This window comes from Hippocampus guttulatus, chromosome 6, assembly GCF_054856545.1.
Source record: "Hippocampus guttulatus isolate MCC_2025c chromosome 6, RoL_Hgut_1.0, whole genome shotgun sequence".
In the NCBI taxonomy this organism is placed as follows: Eukaryota; Metazoa; Chordata; class Actinopteri; order Syngnathiformes; family Syngnathidae; genus Hippocampus; species Hippocampus guttulatus.
The window spans coordinates 10,524,796-10,546,849 of NC_141266.1; the positions used below are offsets into that span (position 1 = coordinate 10,524,796).

Below are 22,054 nucleotides of genomic sequence, written 5' to 3' on the forward strand. Positions count from 1 at the left end.
CAAGTCAACAGAGCATTGGCAGATGAGGAACTTGGTTCCATTTTAGCATATTGTCATTCTTCTTGATCTTCTCAGTATGTTAATACCAGGTGTATTGTTTCCAGGACACATGCTGCATCATGTTAACATTGGGTTGACAGTGAAACAGTGCGTCCATCAGATCCCTTCAATCACAATGGAGGCTAGTGTTCAACCAATCACACGAACTGTCCTGCGCGTCCGTCTCATTGTCACACCTGACTTCCGTTGGAATGATCAGGTAAATATGGTGGCCTTTGATGCAGGATTTGAACGATCGTCTGGCTCCCAACTTTGACACAATTGTATTTGCTACATATAATTAGCTGCTTGGTCATAGAACCAAAATCAACAACTGAACAAAAATAACAAGTAGCCAATATTGCCTCACGTGTCTGAAAATGATTTGTTCATAACAAATATAACTTTTGTTCATCTATCAACGCTAGTGATGGATTATGAAAAGCAGACCAATGGAATGCTCCTCGAGTAGAAGAAGGTGCAACCTGCCGCCATAGCTTGTTCTTATTTTGTTGTAGTACAAACAATAATGCCATTTGAACAAGTGGGGGGTTGTAGATTGTAGATTTAAGCGTAATATAACTGAAGATCGGATTACCTTTTTACAAAGAATTTGTGCAGAAATACAGATAATTCCATCTATGGTCTCATACATTTGGATCTACAGAAACATCAGCAATTGAGGAATTACTCTGTTGTCTTGAATGAAAATGTATTGATGTGGGAATTTCTTCCATGTTTCAGGTACATGGGTCTGTGGGTGAGCCATGGTGGTTATGGGTGGAGGACCCAATCAATGATCACATCTACCACTCTGAGTACTTCCTCCTCCAGAAAAAGCAGGTTGGTTTTGTGGCACTACAAATTCTATTAGATTATTACTAAATCGTGTTGAACTAAATAAACAGCAGCAAAAAACTCGACATACAGTAAAAAGTTCAATTATCTAGTACATTTTCTGAGTAGAAAACATTTGGTTCGCCTTTGGTCAATAGGAATGAAATATAATTATATTGTTACTCCGATAGCAAATGGTCATTTTTAACTCACTATCATATCACTCTCAATAAATAATGCCAATGTGCTTGACATTTATTTTTTTTATGCCCATGTCATCGTTTTTTTTTTTTACGATGTCACCCAGGTCATCGTAATTGCAAAGGTTGAATTGAGGCAACTGAACTCTTTTTGTTTATTGAATTAGTTGTTTTTTTTCTGTTTTCCGAAAACGCTACAAAATGACTTGGACAATTAGGCTATTCGGTTAATGATATAAATTCCTCCCTATATAACTTTGAACCTTTGAAGCTTCTGCAAATTTTTGGGAAAGGATCGGATTTGAAGTGTGCATAATGATTGTTTCTTTCTAAGCGAGAGTTTGTGTGTTCCCTATTCCATATAGGTGGTCACAGGAGAAGCTCAGCACATTGTGTTTACCATTCCCATCTTTGAACCTCTACCCTCTCAGTACTACATCAAGGCAGTGTCAGACCGTTGGCTTGGTGCCGAAGCTATCTGCATCATCAATTTCCAGAACCTTATCTTGCCTGAGCGACACCCCCCACACACCGGTACACTACATCAAACTTCAGTGAATCACAATAACAGATTCAAACTACTAGCTGGTGTGATTTCTTTCGAAATCGTGTGTGAATGCTGAAGAGCAAACGCTGAACTGAAATGCTGTGAAAATAAGTGAATTGGTGAACTGAGAATCTGAGATGTGAAGTTGGAATGGTTTAAATCGTTCAAGGACGAGGTACAGATAATACAAAGAGTCTTTCTTTTTTTTTTTTTTTTAAATGTCCGAAAAAAATGTGAAAAAACTATCATTTGAATATGTGATTTGCTGTATTGGTAATGAGCGCCAATAATTGAAAACAATTGTGCATGATTTTAGTTTTTTTTTTTTGTTGTTTTCCCCCCCAAATGTTTCTTCCAATTTCCATATTCTATTTCCCTCACAGAGTTGTTGGACCTGCAGCCATTGCCAGTGACTGCTTTGGGACACTGGGAGTATGAAAGCTTGTACAAGTTCACTCATTTCAACCCCATCCAGACTCAGATCTTCCACACACTGTATCACACTGATACGAATGTGCTTTTGGGGGCACCAACGGGCTCTGGAAAGACTATAGCTGCTGAGATGGCCATGTTCAGAGTCTTCAACAAGTACCCAAGCTCTAAGGTTAGACATTTCAACTCTTCCGCACCAGTCTTCAGTTTTGGGTAGGCCTTTGTGTTGTGTATATACCATTGGTCATGTCTGTGTGCCAGAATAAATGTTGTCTTAAGTTTTGTTGGGTTTTTGTTGTCAGTGCTTTAATGATATCTCCAAATGTATTTTGGTTCAGGACGTACAGTAAGTGTACATGTCACCTAAAACAACATGTACAGTATTATTTCGAAAAATGTAGGTTGTCTTGCAACTACAACCACCTGAATGTAAATAAAAACAATGATCTACAGAAACTGATATGTTTTGGAAAAAAAATCACTGTTATAATCTTAATCATTATATAAATAATTACCAGCAACAAGGAGGGTGAAAGCAGTTAGGCTGCAAAAAGCGGTTCTGAGGTGAGATGAGTATTTGCTATTTCATCAAGGTTACTTATGTTTCCCCCTTACATGAAAAAAAATGATTGCACTTAAGGCAGCATGCATTGTCACCATCAACCTTTGAGGAATGTCAATGCCATGATTGTCATTCACTCAGAGTACCAAAAAAAAAAAAACCCAAACAAACAAACCTTTACATTAGTGTAACCATTGCATTGAGTGTAAATGAATTAGTCATGCTTGGAGTGTGAGAAGCAATGATAACAACCTAGCTAGAGTTTAAACTGTGCAGTGAGTGTGGTCCCCCGACCACCAGTCCATGGACCTGTACAATTTGGAACCAGGCTGCACATATAGATAGATATATTGTAGTGCCAATCGGCTAGGTATGTCATCAACCCGTCCCCACCCCGATGCGTTAAGCTTCCAATGGAGAATATCACCGGTTGTTGTCAATGAATCGTTATTGGTCGACGAAAAGTCTGGACTAGCATGAACCCGTCCGTCCCTGGCAGAAAAAAAAGGTTGGGGACCACTGCGTTTAAATCGACTTCACCACACGCGACAAAATATAATATAATATAAACACTTAAGGGTCATATGGCATGATTGACTTTTTTGATAATGCTACAAATCATATCTGATTATGATTGCATGGGAAGGGGACAGCCATGCCTCTCACACGGTGGAGTGTGGCCAAAACGGGTCACCACAACCGCCAATTATGAAAATGCTTCTTAGACAATCTTAATTTTATTTCAACATAGAAACGTGTGAAAGGTAAAAGGTGCAAACTAAGGTTCATATGGCTTAAATATATCAAAAAGTAATTTGAATCATTTCTCCACCGTTACGATGGAGCGTATCACTAGTCCTGTCTTTCATAATGTAGCACCAGGGCCAGTCTCATAGCTGGGCTTGGTGCCCATCTCTCTTCCTCCATAAAAGCAGACTGAATTATTTTTGTGATCAACATTTGTTTTTGCTTTGGAAATCAATGAGCGATATGTTTACCTCATTTATCAATAATGAAAACAAAAAAATAATCTTCATTCGTTCCCGCCCAAAAATCAAACAGGTTTCATTCATTCAAAAAGGGATATGTATGTTCTTTTCTGTGCTTTCAGGTGGTTTATATTGCCCCCCTTAAAGCTCTGGTCAGAGAGAGAATTGAGGACTGGAAAGTCAGGATAGAAGAGAAACTGGGAAAAAGGTGAGTTTGGCGAAATGAGGTTCACATAAATGGGGTTAAACACCTTCAGCATCCAAGATGCCTTTTTTTTCTTTTTATGAGAATTATTATGGTGTTACACTATATTTTTTAGGTTTTGGTTTTGAAAGATTAAAGGGTTTTTCTCACAGAAAATGTTTTCCATGGTTTAATTTTATTAACATGGTATATTTAAACAATAAAGCAGTGCAACAGTTTTATAAACCCGTTATAAAAGTTATATCTAAGTTATGTACTTTGTGCTTCATCCATGTGTAGAGTGGTGGAGCTCACGGGTGATGTGACCCCAGATATGAGAGCTATAGCACAAGCTGACCTCATTGTTACCACACCCGAGAAGTGGGATGGAGTAAGCAGAAGCTGGCAAAACAGAAGCTACGTTCAGAAAGTAGCGATCCTCATCATTGACGAAATCCACCTGCTTGGTATGTAAGGATTGTTTACTAATGACACCTGGCGGATCTTCCTGTCTCGTTTTTTACGATGTCTCTAAATACAAAAGCAAAACACCAAAATGGGGGGCCTGAGTGATACAAGGCACTTGTCACAGGTCGGGCTGCAACCACATTACAGCGGAGAGTTACTAAAAGTGAACAGCAAAATACCAAGTAACTGGGGAAAAATAATACAGAATAACATCTAGAGCTGGGCAATATGATGTTGTATTATTGTGTCACTTTTCAAATCTATTGATGATAAATAAAATAAATGTCCGATTTTTTTAAACATCCGGAATAACCCGGTTGCATGTTGGAATTACTCCCCATAGTTGAATAACCCGATTTAAAACAACAACGTACGGACGCTGTGATGCAAATACATTTCTTTTCCGCTTGTTCCTTTATACCATTTATAAAATACATTATATTCATGTCACCCGCCACAGTGCAGAATAAAGCAGTCTGTTTCCTCTTTTCTCCAAAAGTCTGCTCTGAGCTTCGCCTCAGCTTGTGTACTTCTGTCAATTTACATGCCAGACATATGGACTCTAACTTTAAATATAGCTCTAAAATAAAAGAGGAAGCCAAGACGCATCACTATTTTGAACCCTTGATTTCAGTTTTTGCTGCCAAGATGACACAGTTTACATGGATTTGTTTTTCCCTTAAAAAATAAAATTGTCACGTCATGCATTTGATTTATTGGTGTCGTAGTTGTGAGATATTAAAATTAGGGGTGATGATCTGAAACTGAAATTTTTGAGTGTTGGGGGGGAAAAAATGAATCCGAAATCATAGGGCAAAAACGTTCATGTATTTGCCCATTTTGTTAATTAAGCAGTAAACTCCAGTTTCATCACTCTACAGTGTACGATTCCAGTATAAGGCGGACATTTTCTGTGATTACAGGGGAAGATAGAGGTCCAGTGTTGGAAGTCATTGTGTCAAGGACCAACTTCATCTCTTCCCACACCTCGAAAGGTGTTCGGGTTGTTGGTCTCTCCACTGCCCTTGCTAATGCGCGAGATCTTGCTGACTGGTTGGGAATCAAACAAGTAAGGACCCCGTGGTGAATGGTCAGGGCCAGCGAGGCCTTTTCTGCTTGGTCTGAATCTAAAACATGCCACGTGAAATAATATGAATTTATTTTCGAAGGTCTATTGTCTATTTGGTTAATTGTGTTGCGTTTCTTTTGGCTGCACCACTTACAGCACGTGTACGTGTATGTGGATGTTAGGATGTTAGATTGTTTTTCGTTCAACTTCATCGTAATGTAATCCCATGTCTATCGAATCTGCCCACGGTGTTCAGAAACCAGTAGTGCCAGTGAACCTTATTTGCAATGTCATTGTTTCTGAAACCAATCAGATTTCAGTTAACTTCTACTGGCAAAACACATCTGGAGCAGGATACACACTAATACTATCCATTTAATAATCACCATCTCATAGTGAGTGTGATGCATTTTATTTAAATGCTCTCTTTTTGTCATTTTATCTGATACATTTTGATTCAGAACTGCTCCAGATGCTACACGTAGCACAGTGTGAATACCAAAATGCGATGCTATAGCATCGCATTTTGGTATTCATCGAATAGTATTGGATTCTATTATTCCGACTTGATTGTCGTGGTAGATTAAGTGGGGTGAAGTACCCACTGAATGCCTATTGAGCAAATTCACAGCCCACCACTCTCAGGAACCCTCATTCGTCCCTCTTGTGCCCTAAATCGGGGGTTTATAACATTTTTGGGCACAACTTTTGATGTACAAAAAAAAATACCGTTTTAATATTTGAATTGGCCAAATCTTAAAACTGTCCTCATTTCATTGAAACTTTCATACTTGCCTTGTCTTGTATTTAATAACTACATTGAATTTTGCCACTTGCTCTTGACTGAAAATGCAGTGTTCAGGGCTCAGATAACAAGCAATCATGGCTCATGTGACATTTGAAGGCTGAGCCAGGATTGGTCATTCCTTGAGTGCATGTGATGTAATTTTCATTTCACAGCAAGTGCCAAAATGCGTGTTTAAAGGTGTTAATGTACTAGTAAATAATCAAGATAGCAAATTCATTCAAGACAAAATGTTTTACTGCTGAAAATTGCTAAGTAAATTTAGTATCCTCTACCTCACGGTGTGTCTTTTATACAGTACACTAAGTCTCACAACAAATGTATCACCCATGGGGCGAGTATAAATTGAATTTTGAATGCTTACTGCTGAATATGTACCAAAGATACTGAATTATGTGTGCGTAATAAAGCGCACACACTAAGAAAAAGACTAAGAAGAATCATCTTCGTTTGTCCTGTACACATTAATACACAGAATTTGACCAGTGCATTTGACCTATGACAGCAGTGGAAACAGCAAACACATTAACACACATTAACTACATTTCCTGTGCAGTGTCTGAGTTTCATTGTGTTGTTTATTTATTTTATTTTATTTTTGTTTTTTGGTCTGGCAGATTCAAGTTATTTCTGTGACCACTTTTGAGTTTTTCTTTGATTAACAGAGCGGTTGGCAAGATGAGTCTTCAGTCCGGCCACAAGATGGGGTTATTGCCCATGCTTGCACTTCTTGAAACTGCTTTACTTTTTGCTGTCTGGACTGGGTGGGCTAATTTGATTCTTTATTGGTACACTTAAAATACTCAAAGCACACGAAAAGACGACACATAATAGCAATAGCATCCTAAATCACACTTTGATTCCAATGTTGTTGACATGGTGCTGTTGCACACCACCACAACACATTAAAATCCATCAACACCATAAAGCTTTCAGACTTTATAGCACCAGTCCGGCAGCAATTTGTGTCTCGGTTTCTCAATGAGAACGTTAGAAACCTCACATTACTACCAGATGGGGCTTTGTAACACCAGCTGCTCACATTATACTTTATGCATTCTGTTTCCCCCTTTCCGCTTTTCTCCACACCCTTCTTATCTTTTGTTCGACAGGTGGGTTTGTTTAACTTCCGTCCTTCTGTTCGCCCTGTACCGCTGGAGGTTCACATTCATGGGTTCCCGGGACAGCACTATTGCCCCCGCATGGCCACCATGAATAAACCCACCTTCCAAGGTACCTCTGACTACTTTTTTGTGTGAATGCTCAAGAGCATTCACACGCGTAATTCTACTGAAAATGTCTTTTTTAATCAGCTCCCCACTTTTTCAACACTTCTCAATTACCACCAGTCACCACCAAAATTCATAATGTGCATTTCTGCTGTTGTCCACTTTAGTCTGTAATAATAGTTTAAAAATGTTCAGCACAATATTTTTGATTTTGTGGAGGTGCTAGTGGGTTTTGTTCATTGGAGCTCACATTTGATGTCAATAAATCCAAAATATTGTGCAACCTGCTTTTACATTTTCACAGGTTGAAGTAGACAAGAGGAACAATGTGCATATGCATTTTTGCAACAATTGGTCACCATTTCAAGTGACAACACAACGTGACAAACACATCTAGGAAACATTACGTATTGGAATTGCCGCCGACCCGCTATGATGTAGACAGTCTGAGATGGGGGGGGGGTTATGCATCAAATGGGTGCGTGCCAATCTATGGCTTTTATCATCACAAAAAAAAAAGGCCCGAAAATCACGACAGATTCTTTTAGGCAGGGTAAAGTTTAGTGCTGACATCATCAAAACAAATCAGAATGTCACTAATGGCAATCTATTTTCATTGTATTTGAACTTGGAGATATTTTTTTAACAATTTAATAACTGACTTCAACACTTACCTTCACAGCAATACGTAGTCACTCTCCAGCTAAGCCAGTGCTGATCTTTGTCTCATCACGACGACAAACCCGACTGACAGCCCTGGACCTCATTGCATACCTGGCGACAGAAGACAACCCCAAACAGTGGCTGCATCAGGATGAGAGAGAAGTACTGTCTACCTCCACTGAGCAGATGATTTACTTCACCTGCGACATCACAGCTCATGCATACATGCATTGTTCAAGTGCAGCAACACGAAAGACACATGCATTCGATCATCCGTAGCTTCGATTCCTGATCCAATAAAAAGGGAATGCATGCATGCACTTTCCTCTGGTAGGCGAAATGGTACTGATAGGCAAGTGTTTATTTGGGTTTAAACATTTACATTGTATGTTTGCCTGCAAATAGGCCCTGTTTTATGTAGGCTTAGTTAACAGCAGTGTGTTACATCTTGTTGGTGTATAAAGATTTGTAAAGTGGCTAAATTCCACACATTGTCACTGTCCCACAGTGTCGACTAAGAGAAGGTTATTATGGTGAAACAACATCAAAATAGAATCACGCATCAATACGTAGCTTGGTTTTAAGGTACGTTTTGGGTCTCTGTTGGTCCAGTAAGCAAACACATTGTAAAACATTCAATTTCTTGTTTAAAACAAACAGCCGACGCTTTTGAACAAGCATAGATCAATTGTCAGATCAGTCTGTCCATTTTCCCTGACACATCTCACAACTGCATTTTTGATAATTGTCTTACAATTTTAATGGATTTTGTGGATGTAGTAATGTGATTATGTGAAACTTCACACACCTTATGATTATTTTCTCGAAGCAAACCTTTATTTTTACTTTTTACCCTTGGTTTTCATTTTTTGCAAGCACATTGAAAGCAAAGTTGAAACTGATTTGCAGTTAGATTTTCTCAAGTTAATTCAAGACGCGCAAATAAAATTCTAATTCTGATTTCTGTGACATTCTTTTGGGCTGTCTGCAGATTGAGGACATCATTGCCACCGTGCGGGATTCTAACTTGAAGCTAACTTTGGCATTCGGAATCGGGATGCATCATGCTGGTTTACATGAACGAGACAGAAAGACTGTGGAAGAACTGTTTGTCAACTGCAAGATCCAGGTACAATCTTTCTGCGTGCACAATATTTAGACATCATAGGACAGTCCGCATTGGTATCGCTGGATAAGAACAATAACTTTTCCTTTAACTGGAATATTGGCAGTTGACTGACTTTTTTAAACCGCGCATTGTGTTCTAAATCCTGATTGGCTAAGGGACTTGAGACCAATGTCAGCAGTCTCCACGCCTCATCTCTGTAGAGGTTGCCAAAAAGCAGGTTTTTATCTTTGATTTCATTCGACAGTACAGTATTATATTGTGTAATAATTGTAAAAAATAAAGCTGAATAGTTTACGGATTTTGGTCTATCGCAGGTTCTTTTTGGAATATGACCCCTGCAATAAAAGAGGGTTCACTGGATTCACCATGCACCACAATTATGGGAAGAAAGAGGCCAATTTCTTTTTTTTTTTTTTTTGCTATACACTGGATTTGATCAACAACTGAAAAGAAAATACTATTGGGAACAAAACACCACATTTTAATGAAACATTCCTGAACCAGGTTGATTTAAAATATATAAGTGACTGTCACTGCATCAAGCCTGGAACCAATTAATGAATTTCTCACCATATTTTAGCATTTTTCTTTTGTGGTGCTACTCTAGGCTTTCGCCTCCGCTGGGGGATTTGCGTCAGTCTTTTTAAATTTGATGTAAGATGACATTTGCACAATATATTTAGGAAACGTTTGTTTTAAACATTCGTTGAGGTGCAATTTTTGTCTTTTTTTTTTTTTTTTTTTTGGCGCAATAGAGGGTAATTGAATCATGTTCAACCTGTGCATTATTATGTTAAACCTGTGCATTATTATGATTGCATGGGAGGTTACGGTTGTCTTATTATCATAATGACTCTATTAGGAATAAAACCTGTGCCTTGTTTTTGAATGAACACTGAGGCCTACTATGCCTCTGTACTTGAAGAGTTAAGTATTTTTCTTAGTTGCTGCTTGGTGTAAAAGGTTTGCGAGCCACTGCTCTAGACTCTGGGGATTGATTTGGCCTCAACATTTTACACTTCTTTCCTCCCATAATAAACTCCTTTTTTGTTTTGAGTGTATTGGGTCATTCATTATCTTGATGCATGTTGAAGGCTCTCTCAATTAGTTAGGTTTGCTTCTTTATTTAAATTTGCAGACAATATTTCTGTACACTTCTGTGTCATAGGACACACTTGGACAGCCAAACATATGTGTCAGTCACATATTCCAAAACTCAAATCATAGGAAAAATGGGTGTAGGATTCAAACAAAAATATGCCATCTTTTTAGCTTCCAGGTGTAAAATCCCTCGAAATACAGAGAAAAATCTTGACCCTCTTGTCTTCATCATTTGATGTCAAATACAAATGTCAGAGTGTATTTATTTTCTTTGATAAATGTCAGGATTTAACACTTGTCACCTCATCTCAGGTTTTGATTGCCACAAGCACTCTGGCTTGGGGAGTGAACTTCCCTGCTCATTTGGTGGTTGTCAAAGGAACTGAATACTATGATGGAAAAACCAGACGATATGTGGACTACCCCATTACAGGTATGATTTTTTTGGTTTGTTATCCTTGCAGAAAATCCTCAAGTCCTTTGGAGCAAAAAATGGATCATGCGAGGACATGGAAAAGAGGGAGTAGTGCAGTGTAAGAGACAAATAATGGAATTGTGTTATGTTATGTAATTTAGAACAAAAAAGTACAATATTAAATGTTAATATTGCAGAACGATGTTTACCTTTTTTTGTGTTTTAAATGTATTCACATATATTGGGGAGTACTGGGGCCACCTAGAGAAAAAGAAGAAAAAGGGGCATTCATAATTCTTTGGCAAAGTTTCAAGCCAGATGACCTTCCTGATGCATTTACCGGGCTTGCCCTCCCTTGGGCTGCGTTATTTTCTTTTTTCTAGTTGGTCTTTTAAAAAATAAAACAGAATGAAATTAATTGACCCCATTGGAATAAAAATATAGATTTTTGGAAATTCCATGTTTTGCCTTTTATCTCCAAAAGTTGACATTTAAAAGGTCATCCTCCAAGAGCAGTTATTCAATAATTTGTTTTTTCCAGTGGTTGGAGCAATTCTGATTTGAAACAACCAGCCATAATATTATGCAAAGCATATGGCATCTGAAATGTCGACCTGTTATTTAATGTGTCTCTGCAGATGTTTTGCAGATGATGGGGCGAGCAGGTCGGCCTCAGTTTGATGACCAGGGCAAAGCAGTTATTCTTGTCCATGACATAAAAAAAGATTTCTACAAGAAGTTTCTCTATGAGCCTTTCCCTGTTGAGTCCAGGTGAGTGCAAAAAAGGGATTCTCTTGCCATAATTCAATATAGGGAATCCTTGTATGACTGTAAGTCTTTAATTTTTCCATGTAAAATGGACTTGTTAATGTGATCAATATATACATGGAGAAGTACTGTATTATAGTTGACATTTAGCGTCAATAAATGTATTTTCTACATGGACTGGCGCATTTGATGTAAACGCTTTATGTAACAGATTATTCGGCCTTCATTTTGATTCACATATTCTTCACATTATTTTGATTGTTATTGCTGCCATTATTATCATTATTATGATTATTGTTGTTGTCAAATGTAGAAATTGAGTGATTGTTGTATCCGCAGTCTCCTCAGTGTGCTGTCAGACCATTTGAATGCAGAGATAGCTGCAGGGACTGTCTCTTCCAAGCAAGATGCAATGGACTACATCACCTGGACTTACTTTTTCAGACGACTGGTGATGAACCCCAGGTTAGGTTGTTACACATCATTATAATTTGCAACAGTAAAAGCTTCAATTCCACACCAAACTGAAAGAAACTTCGAAAGAGTTTACAATTAGTAAATATTTTCAGCTGTTGAATTCTTAAAAGGAACCCCGGCTACAACGCCATACAAAACAATATAACCGCTGACCTAAACTATTAAAACATATTGGAAAAATATATTATAATTAGAGCTGTCAAACGATTAAAATATTTAATCGAATTAAAAATGCAACTGTCATATTAACTAAATTCACTAAAAATTAATCGTGATTACTCATGAATTTTTTATCGTTTCTGAATTTCCTGTTATATTTTTTGTCCTATTTTTTCCCATTTTAATGCTCTCATCAACATGGAATCATGAATCAGTTTTCTTTGTGCAAAATGCAAATATTTACTGAAACAACAATTTCGATTTTCAATTTTACATGAACATTTTTCACTTGGAGCAGTTATTGACACATCATGTCTTACACAATATTACTGTCCATCAACAACAGTGAAAAAAATATTTTGTCACACAACAGCTGCTTTAACAGCTCTTTTTATGTAATCAAAACAGAGCAATATAACATTATAAAGTGCACATCTAAGGTAAACTAGTACTCAGCCTAAGAGTAGACAAAGTAGTTGAGGAGAGCACAAGGGTTAAGATTTAACTGCATAAATTCAAAGAACGATCAGGAATTGAGAACAATCTATAAAAAAAAACTAAACCCAAAAAACGTAATTTGACAGTGCACTAATATTAGATTACATAGTTATTTTACACTTACAATTTCTTGATATTTAGTACCTACTGGCTTTTAATAAAGAGTGCTATTATTTTCTCTCTCATTTGATACATCTAACACAATCATGACCTAGTGAAAATTGTCTTTGATTATACTTTGCTTAGGCCTCATGTGGTAACTCTTAAATGGCTCTACCAGGTATGGAACCTATTTACGACACAGTTTGATAGTGTGATCTGGGAGTCATTTTCTGGGAGGAGTGGTCATTTTCCTTTCATATGGTTATTATCTTCTGTAAAGTGTACACAGACTTGTTTCCAGTAGAAAGTTGTATTTTTTTTTTTTTTGTTTAAATGCATACATCGTATCAGACGTTTCACTGAGTAAAATTACCCTCATCACATCTGAGGGTTTGATACCTGACGTGTTTAATAGGTGTGTGTGTGTGTGTGTGTGTGTGTGTGTGTGTGTGTGTGTGTATTTTATATATATATATATATATATATACCCGGTATATACTGTATATATTTTGGTTTTAATATATATATATTTTTTAAAATATATATATATATATTTATTTATTTATTTATTTACAAAAGTGCAATGAATGACTGAAGTGCAGTTAAAATAACATGACGGACGACTGGCAGTTCTAGTTTGATTCGGCATGAAAAAATGATGACTGATGTCCCAGGTGACTGACACATGACGGACTGATAACATTTTGTAAAATACCCACTTGTGTGCGTGCGTGCGTGCGTGCGTGCGTGCGTGCGTGTGTGTGTGTGTGTTTGTGTGTGTGTGTGAGGTGGGCGAGAGATTTAGAAAGATAGAAATATGCGCGCACACACACTCATAATATAAGCTGACTTCAAATGCCTTTTGTGTTCAGTTATTACAGCTTGGAAAATGTCAGCCACGATTCTATTAACAAATACCTATCAAGTCTGGTGGAAAGGAGCCTACGGGACTTGGAGTGCTCTTACTGCATTGAAATAAAAGAGGTGTGTGCTTTTGTTGAAGTTTTGAGTTGTTTGCATTTTACGTCTGTTTGACTTTTGACATTTCTGATTCTCAAGGATGACCTGACTATTGAGCCTCTGACCTATGGCCGCATTGGGTCCTATTACTACCTGAAACATCAGACCATCTGCTTGTTTAAAGAAAGACTGAGGGCTGAACTTCCCATCCATGAGATTCTTTCCATTCTGACTGTAAGTATTCACATATCCATTACAGATATTTGTCTGTCCGCATGTTAGCAGAAAGCGTTCTGGTTCCAAATGAATCTGAAGTCATTAGGAATTGTTGAATCGGGTTCTACCAATTGCATTCTGGGATTGGTGCCTTAATTGGGGTGAGTTAGACTTAATTGGACAGGTTACGCAAAAATAGAAAATGAATTTCTGTTTTGTATTTGGGTCATAGTTTGCTCTAATTTGCAAGGTGAAATTACACAACCAATTAAATATTTTGTGAACTGCCTATTCCCAATAAAATTTCTGTGAGTGAAGTGTTCTAAAGTTAGCCACATTTTTATTTAACATAGTACTGCCCCTACAAAAGTTTCTCTGCCCATGACTTGGCAAATGGGATTGAGAAAATCTACCATTTTCAGCAACTCCAGCCTCCAATCTCAAAGGAAGCACTGTAATGTCAATGCAAAAAGCTGCAGTTTTGGCAAAAACAATTAGTGGCCAGTTTTCAGATAAATTCTTGACGTGTGGCGGTAGCGATATTTGTTTTGGCAAAGTGTCTGCTCAATACGAAGACACATTGAACCTGCATGCCTCTGCACACTCAGGCTACGTTCACACTGCCATTGAAGTGCTACCGGCAGGAGTGAAAATACAATCCAAAAAAAATCCCTTCAGACGAGGTTGATTCAGAAAAGCCAATTAGTCCCAATGCTTTAGCTCTTCATGGTGGCAAATGCACACATTGCATTGGGTGTATCAGAAGCGCCCTCCGGAAATGTGTTAAGCATGCTGCAACTAATTATAAAACAATACGGTACATTTCCTTTGTGTGAACGGGGCCTAAAGCAGCAGCAAAGAATCCCCGTGGCCCCTACCCTCTCTCGCCTACCAGCTGCACCACAATAGTGAAGCTTGTCAACCTGCTTCTGCGCTCACTTTCCTTTCTTTTTATTTCTGACACAGCACTGACATGTCTTCTGTAACTGCTGCAGTCTGGCCGCTAATGAGCCAAACGCACAATGCATCTCATGAAGGTCACAGGTGTGCTGGAATCCATCCCAACTGTCTTCGGGCAGTAGGCTGGGTACTTCTTTAACTGGTTGCCAGCCATTCGTCTGCACATTATTGGACTTAACCGAAATATTTGGCCATTGCATTTCCGGTTTCCTCTCTTTGAGTGATCATAATGTTCTTCTTGGGCAAACTAAGATGTTTAACCTATGTTTCCATAATTTCTCGAACAATCAGGGACGTTTTATTTATTTATTTATTGCGTGTGTGTGTGTGTGTGTGTGTGTGTGTGTGTGTGTGTGTGGGGAGGGACTTCCAGGGACATTGAAAATAAATAATTCATTGATTGTTCTTTTTTTATCATTCACACCACCACCCTTGACTTGACTAAAGTCCTTTTTCAGCACCCTTGATTTTGTGACTCTGACTTGGACCAGTGATTGATGGTGCATCAACAGTCCTGGGAGTGGGGGATGGGGGACTGCAAGGCAAGGGGAGACAAATGCCTCCCGCACAGCCTGTTGACGGGCCTACATTAGCTGTAGTTAAACTGGAGTGAATTAGTGAAGGTGTGCATGTTTGTGCATCTTTAAAACCAAACTACTGGAAACAAGGCCAAAAACACCAGCACGGGCATACCGAGTGACTGAAGAATCTTGAGCTTTGCTTGTGTATCAAAATTGTTTTTCTGCTGTTTTCCAGTGAATTGCCCCGTTTTTTTTTAGCAAATATTTCCCAACAACTCTGGACATTTATTCTTAACAAACAATGCGATGCAGACCTTTTGGATTAGTGGAAATACACAACAGATCTTCCCGTATAGTGGTATTCTCTAACAAGGAATACATAAAAGAGGCTGCTTGAATTTCAAAAAGAAAAAAAAACAACAACAAAAAAAAACAACAGCCTTATTTGATCTGTGATCATGTTCGATACAGGATGCAGAGGAGTATGCCGAGCTTCCTGTGAGACACAATGAAGACCAACTCAACAGCAGCCTGGCTCAGCAGCTCCCCCTGAAGGTCAACCCACACTCCTATGACAGCGCCCACACTAAGACCCATTTACTGCTTCAGGCTCACTTCAGCCATGCCCAGTTACCATGCAGTGACTACTCAACTGATACCAAGACCGTTCTGGACAATGCCATCCGAATCTGTCAGGTATGTTGCCATGAGTCTTACGTACAATACCGATATAAAGTTATAACCTATTTAGTTGCCTGAATCACACAATGTATGATCACTGACTGGTCACTAAGCCCTCGAGGTCGGACATGTTTATTTTTATTCATTCCCACTTGCTTGTGCCTTGGTCAGGTTGCTTCTTTATTGGCTACATTCCATTTCATGTCACAATTCACGGAGTCATAACTCAGGACTCATCGGCTTTCCCTACGCTTAAGATTTTCCGTAAGAAATATCGAACACATTTAATATTCAAGATTGTTGGCCCCAACCCATTTTGGACCCTGTTATCAGGTCAAATTTGTCTGAACACACCTCAGAGCACAGGATGATTTTTTGGGTGGTATTATAAGACATGAAAGGCTCTTATAATACCACCCAAAAATGATAGTCCATTGTTAGAAAGGGAACATTCCAAGGAAAAAAAACAACCTTGTTTGTGTGTACCAGGCTCTTTATTCACACACTAATCAATACATCCATCAATGACAGACTGTCTATAAGTTTCTCAAGGCAACTTTATATTACTCTTGCCGTCCCTTGTGAATTCACAGATGTGTCAGTTAAGTAGTTAAGACCTTGTCTCCTGACCTTTGGACTTGTTATTGCTCATTTTGTGAAGCATTTTTTATTCAGCTCTGAAAAATGCATGTGCTTGGAGCAACTTCTTGGATGTGCATTTTACCCCCTCTCTCAGCTTCACAAATGTCTGAGTGTAAATGCGGTAGTACATAAGGTTGGAGGAAATATGATGGGTATTAGAGGGCAGAAGACAGAGGGGGTGATGTGCTGCCAGGGCTTGATGTGGCTGGTTTCTGTACATATTGGAGCTGTTCCAATAATTTGCTCAGTAGTCGAGCCAAGGAATCTGAGGGTAATGGCGGCATTCTGTAGATGAGTGGCTACAGAGGGGATTTAGTGAATGATTCAATGTGTGACTATAATAAGCCGGTGGAGTCCAGGATTACACTCAGGCCGTATACTTGTGGGGATTGGTTAGACTCGTGAGTAAAGATATGAGGATTTGTTTCTGTCTCCACTTGGGATTGGCCATACAGCCCCTTTATGTTTTCTGATGATTCCGATTTTTTTTTCATCTGTCTCAGACTCAAATGTTTAAGATCATCAAACCAAGTACGAAATATCACAAACTCAAATAAATAGAAAATTGAGTTTTAAAACGATGAGTTTTTTTATTAGGGGGGAGGGAGCGGGGGCAATCCAAACCTATCCAAAAAACATTGGACTATTCTGAAGTGACCTTCTATGTGCATTGATCGAAATCCTATTGAAGATCTTTTGAAGGAACAGAAGCATGCCGTCTGATGAACGAACCCTCAAAACTTGAGACAATTGGAGCTGTTTCTCATGAATTCACAAAACATCTGCTGAGACTGCACAAGTCTCATTGAAAGTTACAAAAATAATTTCATTGCAGTAAAGATTCAGCCACGAAATATTAAGTAATGTGTACCAGCATCGTCTGTTTTTTTAGTAATTCTGTTGAACTACAATTCAAAAGCAATGTCTGATTTTTATTGGTTAAATGTATTTAAATATGTATTCATTATTTCCTAAGTCAGGGGGTATGGAACCCACCACACCACACCACCCCACCCTGTCTCAGGTGGATGCCAGGCTCCACCCTCTCCATGCCCTTCAGAGAGAGAGAGAGCATACATTTTATCATAAAATGTCATCTGGTGTTGGAAAAATGAATAATTGCTTTATCCATATGTTATATGATGCCCTCCTGTCTTGTCTACTCAGGCTTTGCTTGATGTAGCAGCAAATGAGGGCTGGCTTGTTACAGCTTTAAGTATCTGCAACCTAGTGCAGATGATTGTGCAAGGCCGCTGGCTGCATGATTCTTCACTACTGACTCTGCCACATGTGGAGCAACAAGACCTCTACCTGTTCAGGTAATCGTGACAGTACCATACTAATCTGAAAATTAACCAATAATTTTTTTTAAAGTTTGTCACATGCAGTAATGATAAAGGTGTTTCAACAATGGGAAATATATTTATTTGGATTATTTTTTTTATGTAAAAATATAAAAACGATACAAAAATGAGTTACCTAACACCAATGTTTTCACCAGCATAATTACCAAGACTGCTTCTGAATTGGGCCTTTTGTCTATAAAAACTGCCCCAGTAGTGTTAAGATATCCTTTATTTGTCCCACTTATTTGTTATAAGTTATGACTCATGTGTGAATTTGTCTTGTAATGTTGACCATTCTGCTTGCTAAAATTTAGGAAATGGTCTAACTGGAAGGAGAGGGAAAACACAGGATGCTACAATGGCCCAATTGAAGGACTTCCTGAGTTGATAGCTACCTGCAGTGGAAAGGAAAGCATTTTTGCAGCCATTATCGGCCACGAGTTCCCTTCAAGTCATGTTACGCAGGTAAAGATTGTTTCCAACAACAGTAGTTTATAATGTATCTATTTTTACCCTCATCAAAAAGACTCACGTTTTTATAAGCATGTGGTGTTTACTGTATGTCCAACCAAAGAAAATCACGTGTCTAATCTGAGACCTGGTGAAAAAGGAAGTAAATGCCACGTCAACGCTCAGACAAATTCAATCAAATATCCACAGAACTCTATCTTCCTTCAAGTCATAAAAATATTTTATACTCCATTTTTGTGAGACTGCTTACATTGATGTTTACCAGAATGACAAATCAGCATTCATCCTTTGACTAACACCTTATTTTTCTGTCGAATCTCATCCAAGTTCAACAAAATGTTCAGTCAAAAAATGTGCATTCACAATTACAAGTTGAATTTCTACTCAATGCGTCTTGGAGAGCAGCATATATTTAACTATCAGAATCTCATTGAACATTTTCAGACTCTTTGTCAAATTTCATCAGGTCAGATTGTAACCTCGTAGCGTTTTACTAACTATGAGCAAAGCTTCCATCCATATTTAGAACGTCTGCAGGGTCCAAAGTGCCAAAATGTGAGAATTGCAAGTTCCAATATTTCAGTTGATGAATTCCAGGCCTTGTTTTTGTTGTTGGTTATTTTTAATGTACAACGGAAAGTAATTTAAAGTAAACGACTAAATACTGTGTTTTGATTGTAAGTACAGTACTTGGATATTTTGAACAGTTATCATACCAATCAGGACTGTGAATCTTACTCTTGCGCACGCATACGCACTATTAGCAATGACATGCCATGAGCAGCCTTGCCATTGTGATCCCAGGTCCCTCCAGGAACTCCAATTACAGCGCCACTGATAGGGTTTACTGCTCCAATCTAAGTGCTAATTGCCACAGTAATGAGAGCGACCAGGGGCAACGGCAGGTTTGGCTCCTTCACCCAATCAGTAGGCCTGCTTTCATCCTTCCCCACCTTAACTCCCCTCGTCGGCCCCTGCCCTCCCGCAGTATGGTGCCCTCGCTAATTAAATAATTAGATGTGCAGCAGTGTTCCTGTCTGCTTTGTGCAGAGAGAGTAATCCTCACATAAATAGTCTTTGCCTGGTGAATGGGAAAGGGTTTCTCCCCCAAGCTCCCATAACACACATCTGCACGTATACATCTTTCTTTGTACTGCGTGTTGAGCTTTGGACTTAATTCTCCATTAACACGGAGGAGGCATGTTCATGAGCGTTGTTTGTTTGAATTACTCAAGTTTTAATTATGCATTAGTTTGACATACATTGTTTTGTTTTTTTTAATTGCAAAATAACAGGATGCAATTTATTGATCAGCTTTTAGTGTACATTTGTCTTTTGAAGAAATCGTGTATTGTTTATTTAGTCATTTATATTTGAATTATAGATGCCAATGCAAGTTCTTTTAAGATTTTATTTTACAAAGTATGAGACGGATAAATGTCAACAGGCAACACTTTATTTCTGTATTTCTTTTTTCGGTATTTCTGTTTGTTACTATAAAATGTTAGAATATTCAAATGATCACTTCTCAAACATTGAACGAATGTGCCAGCCCTGGTGGGTTATTTTTAGAACAGGCATGTGGGCTACTCGCAAGGGGTCCTTGGCAATGACCTGGTGACCAGCGGCTCCATGTCGATGACCCCTGCGTGTTCTAACACGCGTGTGCTATGTTGAGGAGAAGCAGTGAGTTTTTCTACATTTACTGAGATGTTTGTAAAGAATTAGGGAAGTCTATTTTATGAGCGAATTGTCGGCGAGTTGGACTGCACTGCCCTTGTCATCTCCGTGGTGGTGGTTTGACACACAAAAACATCAGACAACTTGTGTCCTGTATTTATGAGGATGAATCAAACAAACTAACTTTACAGAAAAGAAATTGATGGCTCCGAAAATTTTGGGGAAATTCAGCAACTGCATAAAAGCTATGTTTTGTGCGAAATCGAAAACGGAAAGATGATGTCCAAGTGACAATTGGATGTACATTACAGTATGTGCCTATTCTACATAACATTACGCATGCCCAGTCCTGAATATCTGCTCACAATTTGTGCGCACTGCTTTGTACATATTCTTTCCAACTTTCACACTTTCACTGTAATTCCTATCTGCAAAAAGGAATCCTCAAGTTGTGATTGATTGAAATATATGAAATACATCCATCCATTCATTTTTCGAACCGTTTAATCTCACAAGGGGCGCGGCGTGCTGGAGCCTATCCTGCTTTGAGATGTGCGTAAGTTAATGATGTGAGTTAATATTTGTACTTTCTTATTCGTGCTGTATCTGAAAATGGTCATTATTTGCCTATGGATAAAAACACATTTTATATCCCCATGTTCACCTATTTCAGTTATGAAAACCATATATTTGGGAATTATTGATCCCAGTCTTATGTTTTGGTGTTTTGTCGTGCTTCAGGGAAATTTTAGAATTCAAATTAGGCCCTGCCTGGGTAAGTGAGATAAGTAAGGTGAAGCAAAAAGAAAGATTCCAAAAATGGGCAAAAACTACAAGCGGATGTCCACGAATAAAGGGACAGTTCATCTGCTTTCATGGAGGACTCAGAACATTGAAAAATATATTTGAGAACGATTCGGTATTTTTAAAATGAAATTTTAAGGAACGGCCCAAAGCCGTTACATTCTTTTCCATTTTGTGTGCAATAAGCTTGCCGGCAAGAGCGATGTTTTACTGGATATTTGTGTTCACTCGAAGCATTGGACATTTTATTATCCAGCTACTGCTTTGCTGTCATTGTCATGATGTTTTACTTCAACTACATTTTGACAGTTTGGTTATTTTACGGTCATCATCGTTTGGCCACTATGAAGTGATGGCAAACCCCCAGGTTCAAACACATTAACGCTCTTATCTTTACCCTTTTTTTTTTTTTTTTTTTTTGCCCCTTTGGCCAGATGTGGACCTTCCTCAGTCATCTTCCAGTGCTGGACGTCACATTGAGTGTCAAGGGCTGGTGGGAGAAGAGCCAGCAACAAACAGAGCGCCACGTGCCTGCTGCAGGAGCAAACCTGAGGGATGCCAGCAGCTGGTTGGATGTCCATGCTGACCAGGAGTACGTTTTGCAAGTGTCACTGAAACGCATCAACCACGGCCATCAGAGGGTCAGTATGGCTGAGTGGATATTTTAACCTTACACTCTATCAACCCAAACTATCCATTGCTTGGACTGCTATATGACATAGACACACGTTTCCACATTAAATACAACTGCCTAAGATCCCAGGTTAGCCCATTAAGTCCCAAGACTTGTGACGTAAGATAAAATAAATGTGACAAAGAGAAAATGGTCATGCTAAGTTGCAAGATATCAAAGGTGTGGATGTAGCAGAATGAAATGCAAGAGGCTTGAATTTCACCTACGTGCAAGGTCATTTCCTACTTGACAAAAAAGGATAGTGTTTACCGCGCAAGGATGAATGGGCATGAGGCTATGTTGACAGGTTTTGAGTTGTTTAAGTACTGTACTGTAGTTGAATGAGTAAAACATTTTGAAATCTATGAATAATCGTTAAAATAATTGCAATTCTATCAAAATAATCGTGATTATTGTTTTTTCCATA

The 22,054-nt window shown here is 38.5% G+C and overlaps 1 protein-coding gene across 2 annotated transcripts in view; it reads left to right on the forward strand.

The window, feature by feature from the left end:
• ascc3 (activating signal cointegrator 1 complex subunit 3) overlaps nt 1-22,054 on the forward strand; it is a 57,782-nt gene that overhangs the window by 31,994 nt on the left and 3,734 nt on the right. For both annotated transcript variants that reach the window (XM_086113238.1, XM_086113239.1), the window contains exons 22-40: nt 105-259; nt 784-882; nt 1,442-1,610; nt 2,007-2,227; nt 3,729-3,814; nt 4,091-4,257; nt 5,182-5,327; nt 7,245-7,365; nt 8,044-8,186; nt 9,016-9,153; nt 10,567-10,687; nt 11,308-11,440; nt 11,777-11,902; nt 13,546-13,657; nt 13,733-13,867; nt 15,802-16,026; nt 17,821-17,972; nt 18,314-18,464; nt 21,389-21,595. In XM_086113238.1, the coding sequence (XP_085969364.1) occupies nt 105-259; nt 784-882; nt 1,442-1,610; nt 2,007-2,227; nt 3,729-3,814; nt 4,091-4,257; nt 5,182-5,327; nt 7,245-7,365; nt 8,044-8,186; nt 9,016-9,153; nt 10,567-10,687; nt 11,308-11,440; nt 11,777-11,902; nt 13,546-13,657; nt 13,733-13,867; nt 15,802-16,026; nt 17,821-17,972; nt 18,314-18,464; nt 21,389-21,595 (2,807 nt within the window). The remainder of the gene's footprint in view (nt 1-104; nt 260-783; nt 883-1,441; nt 1,611-2,006; nt 2,228-3,728; nt 3,815-4,090; nt 4,258-5,181; nt 5,328-7,244; nt 7,366-8,043; nt 8,187-9,015; nt 9,154-10,566; nt 10,688-11,307; nt 11,441-11,776; nt 11,903-13,545; nt 13,658-13,732; nt 13,868-15,801; nt 16,027-17,820; nt 17,973-18,313; nt 18,465-21,388; nt 21,596-22,054) is intronic.